Source organism: Vollenhovia emeryi, unplaced genomic scaffold (genome assembly GCF_000949405.1).
Source record: "Vollenhovia emeryi isolate VEMERY1.0 unplaced genomic scaffold, V.emery_V1.0 DF939211.1, whole genome shotgun sequence".
In the NCBI taxonomy this organism is placed as follows: Eukaryota; Metazoa; Arthropoda; class Insecta; order Hymenoptera; family Formicidae; genus Vollenhovia; species Vollenhovia emeryi.
In genome coordinates, this window is record NW_011967155.1 from 801,387 (window position 1) to 810,987 (window position 9,601).

Consider the following 9,601-nt stretch of genomic DNA (forward strand, 5'->3'; position numbering starts at 1 on the left):
CGCCGCGCGCCCCGCCGATTGAATATTCTCCCATTATCGTCCGCATGGTCCGCGCCGCACCGTGAACCGTGAACCCGTCGCATCGGCGGGAGCCGAAGGGAGTCCTCCGTCTCTCCCTTTGCGCGCCCGACCCTCTCTCTCTCTCTCTCTTTCTCCCTCTCGACCCTCTCTCGCATCGGCACGTCGGTGGATCGATGACCGGCGATCAGCCCGGTGCACACCGCGACACCATCCTCCTCCGCTCGTACCATCGGCTCGTCGTGCCGCCTGGATGCAGGGGCCTCGACATTTTGACGGCTTCTCTCGGCGCGACCTACTGCACGCCACCCTCCGCTCCCCCTCCTCCTACGCCCGCCTTCTCCCTCGCCGCCCCCTCCTTTGTCCCCTTTCACCCTTCATCGGCCACCCTCGCCGTGGTCACCGCGCGTTGCACGCGCGCAGATGCACGTGAATTCGGTCGACGCGCCGTCGATGCCCGACGGCGCAGGGCGCATCGATGCGGTCGCCGCCGCTTCCCGGTGATCTTAATTGACCACTCGGGACGCCCGCCCCGACTGAAATTGGCATCGATTACATTATCGGCGGACGGTTGAAAACGAGGACGAGAAAATTGCGCCGGTGCTTGTCGCGAGCGAGCGTTTCCAAGCCGAGAGACGCGGCGAAAAACGTGAATCAAAGTAGAATGCGGGGGGGATGACGGAAATGATATTTAACGTTACATTTTGCGCGGCAACGAGGCGGCGGGTGTAACCGGGGAGAAAGTACAACCGAACATTCCCTCTCGACGCAATTCGCCGCGCGTTTGTACACAATGTGGCGCCTCGGTACTAAATACCGCGCGCATAATTATTCGATACGTCGAGATCGAGACATGTGCAACATTTTGAATATTCGAATTTTCACACTTATCCCCGAGAGGTTGAAACCGCATTATTGTGCAATGGGGACAAATGTTGATCGCAATAACGAAATGCCACGTGTGCGCAAAAGCTCGGCGCGGAAAGTGAAATTATGTGTACACGAATATCAACGACTCGCCGCGCGTCGGTGAGACGGCAATTTGCGGCTCGTCCGAAGAAAACCGGGGGGGGGGGGGTTTGTCCGAACGGTGCCGGCTGCGAGAGACACGGACAAAAATAATACGTATCGATCTAACGGGTTAACTATCTTTACTATCCCTCGAGCGACGCAGCTGTATAATCACTTTGAAAAATTGGCCACTCGAACCACTCCCACGGCGAACCCTTTTCAATCAATTAAGAGAAACTCGCGGGCAAGATGCGGGAGCGCGTATTTCGATACGCAATCTAAGCTCCGGTCCCTCCCGCGTCAAGCGCGCCCGATTGCGAAACGCGTGACAAGTATAGAATTTTCGCGTCGTACCGACGCGAAATTCCATCGCCACGGATAACTTTTATAATGCAAGAAGAGACGAGATGAGCGGATGTAACCGGCGGAAAAGCGGGCAGAGGGACGGGGGGAGGAGGGGGAGGGGGAGGGGGTGGCACGCGAAATCGACCGAGAGTCAGAGGGCCAGGCGACACCTGGTTCGGCGACGAGCACGCCTGTACGCGCTCGCGGCGAACATGCGACGGTCCTCTCGCGCACGAATGCGCGTCAGCAACGCGGGATATACGAAGGTATAATCGCCCGCTAGTCCGTCCGCTCGCTCGCTCGCTCGCTCGCCCTCGGTGGGTGTAGGCAGTAGGTAGGTAGAGCCGGCGGTCGTGTATCGGGCAGGTTCCTAGAGAGTCGCGTCGCAATCAATACCTCCGGTCTCTCTCTCCGCCGTTCCCACCCGCGCGTTCTCCCCGCGTCACTCACCCGAGAATATTTCTCTCCGCTCGCCACCCTGTACCTCGGCCCGCAAAACTCGCATCCTCCCGCGTTCACCCTTTGCCGCCCCCGCAAGGATCGTTCACGCTCGCCATCGTCGTCGTCGTCGTCTGCGACCTACAATCGCGTCCGAGGCACCCGCGACACCGATCTCTCGCGCCCTCCGGTTGAACTTTAAATAAAGACCTGACATTTCAGCGCCGCGACGTCGCGCACGAACCGAAAAGATAGCCGGGGGATTACTTGGCGTCGATCGGAGATTGTAACGATGTTAATTGGCGACATGACGACGTCCCTCTCCGGCAGGCGTAATGTCACGTTGCGAATGATGGGACCAGGCGACGCGTTGCGCCTGGATCAAGGACGATCGCCCGGGGGGTGAGACGTTAGCGCCGGTGCGCGCTGGCTTCTCGCTTTTCGTCGGCTGATAACGCGGACAGACTTATCGCCGGCGATCGATATCTAATCCAACCCGGCTATTTATAGACGGTGGCCCGACACTTTGGGATGTCGTGCACGCGGCGAGAAAGTAACAAGATTTCTAATTTTAGCGACCGCTCGACAGTCCGCGACACATTCCGGGCGTTTTTATATCGGCGTTTCCCTCCCCGCGTTATCTTATTCCCCGCTGTATCGTATTCGTATTGTCCTTCGCACCGGCGGGAGGATGCGCCAATCTGTCGCGTAGCTGCGTAGCGCGCCTCACGAGCGTTTCGGGCAAATCAGGAGACTCTCCCGACGATTCGATCAGGCGCATGTAAATGAGGTCACATTCAAAAGGTAGACTATACAGGACGTACCAGGATACTTTCGCTTGTGCTCTCTGTCCACTTCACGCGCCAGGGCAAAATACTTTTCCTTCACATCCTTCGATATGCTCTTCCAGAAAACGCCCAGCCTAAAGACATGAGGAAAGCCATGTATTCTCAAACAATAATTTTCTCGGCAAGTTTTATCCGACAAAAGTTAGGTGTATGGAGCCTTTTAATCTTTTCAGCAACAAATCGAGTATATAATCGCGATTCACGAGAACACTCTGATCTTTACTAATTGCAAGATTATTTCTCTTCCAAAATTTTATGCGCAAGATTATAAAGAGAGTGTCTTGTTTAACTGCGTATTTATCCGACCGAGACGAACGTTTCTTTGAGAAGAGAGACTAGCCTGACACTGATATCCTTGTTGGATTCCCGAGGATTTTCCGCAGCGAGTTTCTTTCGCCATTCGTTGGCAAACAGCATAAAGGCGTTCGCCGGCCTCGGGATCTTGCGTTTAGCTCCAGCCGCTGTCGCATCCGCAAGTCTATTGCTATCGATGCACAACAACGTCGGAATACCGGTGCTCTTGCGTCTCGGCGATCGATTTGCCTGTGTCCGCGGCTGTTGCTGAGGAAAAATCTTGTCCACCTCACGGCTGCGACACGACTCCGGCTCACCGAGGACGCGCTTTATCGTCGTGTTCTCCTTATCGTCGTCGTCGTTATCGAAATTCTTCTCAACGAGAGAGTGCATAGAAGAAATAACGTCGAGGAAGCTCATGTTATTATTGATCTTCTCGGTCTTCGAATGTTCACTGGAAGCGAATGGCTTTGTCTCCGTCGGTGACACTACGACAATGACTTTGGCGCTGTCACGAATGCACCTTTTCCCTTTGCAAATTTCAATGATTTCCTCTAAATGCAAACGAAACGTATTATATGATATCATTCCCTTTGAAGAACGTGATACGCCATCAGGTTTTCCGTAAATATATATTTCAATAACATTTTGTTACTAACAGTCGTGAGATTTCGTTATTTCTAGACGAGATACGTTCTTTAAATATTTCCTTCTTGATTGTTGAATATAAAATTTCACAGCATTTCTATTTCGAACCGTTTTAGGATATCTCACGAGATATTTCACGCCTTGCATTATTCAGCGTGCGTTTAGTCGTGCGCTCCGTGCAATTGTCGTACCATGAAATGTTTAGAAGCCGAACGCGATTTTACATGCTTACCTTTCACGGCGAAACTCGAGGCGCACTCGCGGGTCTCCATAACGGTAAAAATTTGTTGCGATCAGACTCGCCGTCGGGAGACCGGCTGTCGATTTCGCATATTGTTATCTGCAAGAATACACCTGAGCCTCTTGATAATGGTGAAATATCGGCACGCAGATACAGGCACACTTCCGTTGTCGCGTCGGTTGTTGAAAACACGTAACGATGCGCCGATCGTCTTATTGCCGGGGGCCCTCTGTCTCGCGCGATCAACGATGCTGAAGAAAATAAAAGACATTCGCTGCGGATAAATGTCACTTTCCGAAAGAAATTTACGTTATTCTTCGTCCCCACTGCTCTTCGACATGGATTCTCAAGCTTCGAAGAGTGACCTGAATATGAATGCGCCATGCGATAAATGCATGTGCACCCAAGACGGTATAAATTATTACAAAACTTTGTCATTGCGGCGAAACTGCGACAATGCGGAAGTCAAGGAAGCGTAAGTGCGATACTTTCTACAAAAATATGCAAAAGTAGAAGTTTCTGTTAACAAAGTGTCGTCGTCTTCCACTTTTTAACACCGATAGTATTTTTATGAAATATGTCTTTGTAATATTAAATGACATTTTGCGAAGGATTTTTCACCGCTTTTATTATATTAATCGTACGGTTCACGTAAAAAATATGGTAGTAAAGAAAGGCGAGACGTATCGCACCGACGAAATAGCGCGGTTATTTCTTCCAGATACCGACGATGCGCCATACGATACAATCCCGCGCGGCAAAAGAACGGAGGTGCTGAGGCGATTTTCGCCTTAGCAGCTGAAGCGTACGACGTGCTTTCAGATCCTCTTAGAAGGGCTGTGTATGATCAATACGGTGAAGAGGGTCTTAAAAATGGTGTGCCGAGACCAGAAGGATTCGTGAAACCTTACGTCTATCACGACGATCCGATGCGGACCTTTAGGTGGAACCAAGAGCCATTGAGCTCTCGTCGTTGTAAATAAATCGCGAATTTATGTAATGCATTCTGATTTCGATACTCGACTTCGCGTAACGCGACACTTACTAAGGCACTTACTTTTCTTCGGAAAACAATAGATATATCTGTTTTTCCGAAATAAATGTTTATAGTACGCATAATTCGGTCTTTACGAAGACTTTTGGAATTCTAGAAGTTAATGTCTGTCGCGAATTTTACCATTAGAGAATTCTTCGCGACTGAAAATCCGTACGACGATCTCCTAAATATTCTAACAGAGCCTCAGCCTCTGCTTGAATTTCCTGAGGGTCGGGGCGTAAAACGGAAGGAGGAGCCCTTGATTAAAACCCTGTTTTTAACTCTCTCCGAAGTGAGAACCGACCTATATTTATAAATCATTTCTTTTTCATTTTTATTCCAACTCTCAACTTGTCGTGCAAATTAATACATGCATATATATTTTTCTTTTGTATATTTTTCATTCACGAAATTCTTAAAACATTGCACATTATTTCCAGGGACTGTTTCTTCTACTTATTATCTTATTGCCAACATTATTAAATTTGTATTTCGTAAAATGATAAAAGTCAAATTAAATGCGTCTTACATACGCAACGTAGATTTTAACGTGCGTAAACGTCGTAAGAGACGAAGGGCGAATGTGACGTCTAGCATCTCGGACAGCTGGAAACGTTTTGTCGTAGATATTTTTCGGCGGGATAAAGAAAATGAAGATCCAGAGGTTGGTTTTAGTCGGTGACGATAAGTCGACGACGTTGTCGATGGAGAAGATCTTGACGATACCTATTAAGCCGGGAATCCCAGCAGGTACCAGAATAGTATTTCCAGAAGAGGGTGATCAAGGTCCTACGAAGATACCCGGTAAGTCCTTCCATTGCCTTCTTGATCTTCTCTGAGCTTGGCTTACGGTCGTAGCCACGGCTCGAGTATTACTATATAATTGCGATAATAAAACAAATAGACTCCTTGTGACTCTCCTAGCCTCACACTTTTGTTCAAATTTTATTCTCACAATTACCATAAAACCAAACAACTTTTTATACTTTTAAAACCGTAACGTTTCTCATAATTAACAATTTAACTCTTACGCTGAATTTTATCCCTTCGTAATTGACGAAAATACGATCGGTCATTTTTTATAGAACTTCCGTTTCTATAATAAGTTGATAAAGTGACGAAAAGTAATATTAACTGGCAACGAGAGAGATTCGCATAATTGATCGTACAATCAGACATGAGACGGCCATCGTCACGTGACAATGCGGGCTTCGCAGAATAAGAGTTAACGCTTAATCGTAAGAAGTAGGAATGATATCTTCACTAAGAAGGAGATACTACGCACTGCTCTTGACTGACTTCGTTTAAATTTGCAGCAGTGACAGAAGATACTATCTAACTAATTAATAGAGCTGTTTTTCTGATTGTATCTTCGAAGATGAGTTATAAGCAGTTAAAGGTGGATCCTCTCTTTAATAGAACGCTTTAGCAGTCGATGTTACTTAAAAATTGATTTATTTATCAGTTTACTTTTTATTTGTTTATTCAGTCCTTAGGTTTTTATTAATCTAGAAGAGAAATAAGGTCTCGTATCACTCGTATGTCTACAGTCTTGCTAGCTATCTAAATATCTACACATGTGTGTACAGGATGTTTAAAAAAAAGAGTGTCGCACATTTTTACATCATGTAGTGCTGGTGTGGCCTATTATCCGCTCCTGCCGTGAAAATACGCGATATTTTTTTTTTAAACACCCTGTATGGATAGCGTCGCGAAGAAGACGTGCAGCGTATCAGGTGACATGGTAGCGTCGCGACGCCAAGTACATAATTTTCTTTATCTTTGTAAGATTTTTTTGTAAGACTCTCCTCAGAAAAGAAGACGAGAAACATTGTTGTATGTTTTAAATGTGAAAATTTTTTCGAACAAAGTACTATGCGCGATGCAGGTATAAGATTTGCTGCACGGAAAGGCCGGCTAAGGCAAAAATAACTAAAATGAAAATGTTGCCGTATAAATAGTAGGGGCGTCTACATTGTTTTGCGTTGCAACATTCATTAAGTGGCCGTGTCGGCTCAGTGGTCAGTGAGCCGAGTGCCAATAATAAGAATAAGAACATTCATTAAGCTCGCTGCACAAAACGCATATAGTTGTCTCCACTGCTTATCATACCCAAGTGGGTATGACAACCACAGATATAGCTGTCCCAAATATTACTATTTAATGGGGTTGTGCCAACCCTAATTAGACATGTGGTAACCACATCGGTCTCTCCGTGTGTTTTCTTTGGTCGTTGTCTAACGTGAAAAAAGGATGCCTATCAGAGATACAAGATATAAAAAACATTTTTCCGGCATCATCCATAGCAATCGACGTCCTAAGGAACGTTCTAGTTGCACGTTCTGGTCGCTGAGCCACGACGGCTCATAACGCCCATTTATATTATATAAAATTAGTGGCAGGATCAGCCTTCAACTGCTCATAACTCAGCTTCGAAAATCCATTCAGACAGCTTTACACGATTAGACAGTATTGTCTATCATTGTTGCAAGTTTTATCAAGATCGGTGAGGAGCAGCGCATAGTATTCCCTTGTAAGTCCAAGACACTGTCAGCGTAGCGGATGTTATCTTCGTCACGGAGGACCGGCCTCACGAAACGTTCCGGCGAGAGGGCTCGGATTTGTACACGACGGTCGATATCTTTCTGAGGGAGGCGCTGACCGGAACAGTGATCACGCTCAATACCGTCGACGACAGAATTCTTCGGATTCCAATAACATCGATCGTTGCGTACGAAAAGCTATTATAAAAATGCGTCATGTTTTTTTTTCGCTCCTCTCTTTGTCTCCCTATTGCATTTTGCTCCACCATCTCCATAGATATCTTTCAGATGAGATCGTTTGAAACTCACAAAGGATCTCGACAAGCAGTTTCATAAAAAATGACATAATTGCAGGGTTGGGTAGTGTCTAGTTAGAATGATAAAAGTTAAGTTAAAAAGTTAAAAGGTTGAATAATTTTAACTTAATTTAGTTACATTATAGACTGTTAACTTTTGACTGAACTTAGTTACATTTTATCTGTAACTTTTAACTTTTACTTTACCTCTCTCTTAGGCCCGGTTTTTAATTTTCTTATTAACTGCTAACCAGAGATTAATGAATTCTCTGTCTCTTTTTACATAATAATATAAAGGAAGATAGTGTTGTGATAACAAACTATATTATAAAATAAATGTCAAAGCGTGTTGTGGTATCAAACTATGTATTATAAGGATAAATGTTGTAACGTAACGAAAATGAAACAATATCTTAATGTAAACCGAAACGTAAATGAAACAATATCTTATTGTGCCGCCTGACTTCAGCGATACAGAGACAGGCTTTGGAAATCTTGAAAGATAAATGGGCCGCAACCTGCAACAGAACGAACCCCACCTACTGTGAGGGCCTTCAGTTAATGACTGATGTAAGAGTCGAACCGGGACTCTGTCACCTTGCGGTAATGAAAGAGAGTCGTGCAGGGACTCTATCACCCTGTGGCTATGAAAGAGAGTCGAACAGGGACTCTATCTTCTTCTTCTTCTATCCTATGGCTCCCGGCTCAAACGCTGAGCCGACACGGCCACGTCGAACCAATTGTCCTCCAATGTATAATATAAGTCCCCACACTATAGCACACGGCCACGTCGAACCAATAGGCTAAATATGAGTTAAACAATGCAATGGCCCGGCAAACGGGCCACGCGCGGGATGATGCAATCCCGCAGGATCAAAAATTTATCTTCCGTCGGAAGACGTGTGAAGACGGCCCAGACGGGACTATCAGGGACTCTATCACCTTGCGGCTATGCATGAGAGTCGAACAAGGGCTCTCTCACCTTGCGGTTAATGGCGGAGAGTCGAACGAGGACTCCCCGACTGCCTTACTTCAGGCCTTCCTCCTTTGCGACCAGACCTTCTGATATTCCTAGCTATTCAGGATCTCGAGTGTAACCACGTCCTCAATTGGATGCAGATCAAACCAAAAGAAGATACGCGCAGTTCTCAGTCAACGAGGAAGATTTTTCGAAAGAACAACCGTGCGCAACGACAAGAAAGACCGCCATTACATGAAGTCAGCCATTTCGCGCAGCTCCCGAACGCCACGCTCTCTCTCGTCAGGACGGCGCCACAGAGTTCCGTGTCGGTATTGCAGGTTCCCCAACAGATAGAGAGTCGACTAACTTGTGGTTAACAATTAACCAGAAGTTTATAGTCGACTCTGTATCTTTTTCTTAACCAGAAACATAGACATAGTATATATAGACTGCGCATTGTGGCTGCAGACGTTTGCACACCTGAGAAAGAGACAACATGTGCCTTACGTCGTAGCTCTTTCTCTGTCTATCTATCGTTCCTCTACTCTTTTGTTTACCCCCACTACTTCATTTCGACAAAGATAAAGATACGGTCCCACACCAGCTATCTCTTTCTAAAGTTGGCGCATGTTTTCACGCGAGTAAAGTAGGGAACGCGCAGTCTATATGTACTATGTCTATGACCAGAAAATGAAAAACCGGGCCTTAAAGTTAGCTGTACCATAAGCAAAGGCGTCGCGAGATGCCGTGTGTCTCTAATATGTCCATGTTATGTTAAATTAACAGAAAAAGTTGTGTGGACCGTTTGGAAAATGTGATATCTGTTAAATTTAACACAAACTTTTCTATTGTGCAATATTATCCAAACTTGATCGATTTCTTTTTCTCGGCACTAAAACTACATAACTAAATCGCGAGCGTT

At 46.2% G+C, this 9,601-nt stretch overlaps 2 protein-coding genes across 2 annotated transcripts; one reads left to right on the forward strand and one right to left on the reverse strand.

The window, feature by feature from the left end:
• Positions 1-1,775: 1,775 nt before the first annotated feature.
• On the reverse strand, positions 1,776-3,874 carry LOC105561128 (transcription factor Sox-10-like). Its single transcript, XM_012010853.1, has 3 exons — positions 3,835-3,874; positions 3,001-3,508; positions 1,776-2,734 (listed from the first exon to the last, which is right to left on the reverse strand). Exons 1-3 carry the CDS (start codon positions 3,872-3,874, stop codon positions 2,584-2,586), a joined length of 699 nt encoding a protein of 232 aa, XP_011866243.1. The 3' UTR covers positions 1,776-2,583.
• Positions 3,875-4,181: 307 nt separating this feature from the next.
• On the forward strand, positions 4,182-7,794 carry LOC105561129 (dnaJ homolog subfamily B member 13-like). The gene is made up of 5 exons (XM_012010854.1): positions 4,182-4,318; positions 4,499-4,786; positions 5,027-5,171; positions 5,506-5,683; positions 7,439-7,794. The coding sequence occupies exons 1-5, from the start codon at positions 4,182-4,184 to the stop codon at positions 7,627-7,629; spliced, it is 939 nt and encodes a 312-aa protein (XP_011866244.1). The 3' UTR covers positions 7,630-7,794.
• The last annotated feature ends 1,807 nt before the right edge of the window (positions 7,795-9,601 follow it).

Bases quoted from the DNA above. Each gene is read 5' to 3' on its own strand.
- LOC105561129 (XM_012010854.1), top strand. From the start codon at position 4,182: ATGGATTCTCAAGCTTCGAAGAGTGACCTGAATATGAATGCGCCATGC. The intron at 4,319-4,498 runs GTAAGTGCGATA...CGGTTCACGTAA, and splicing joins AATGCGGAAGTCAAGGAAGC to AAAATATGGTAGTAAAGAAA. The intron at 5,172-5,505 runs GTGAGAACCGAC...GTTTTGTCGTAG, and splicing joins TGTTTTTAACTCTCTCCGAA to ATATTTTTCGGCGGGATAAA.
- LOC105561128 (XM_012010853.1), bottom strand. From the start codon at position 3,874: ATGGAGACCCGCGAGTGCGCCTCGAGTTTCGCCGTGAAAG. The intron at 3,509-3,834 runs GTAAGCATGTAA...GTTTGCATTTAG, and splicing joins CTCGAGTTTCGCCGTGAAAG to AGGAAATCATTGAAATTTGC. The intron at 2,735-3,000 runs GCTAGTCTCTCT...TCATGTCTTTAG, and splicing joins AACAAGGATATCAGTGTCAG to GCTGGGCGTTTTCTGGAAGA.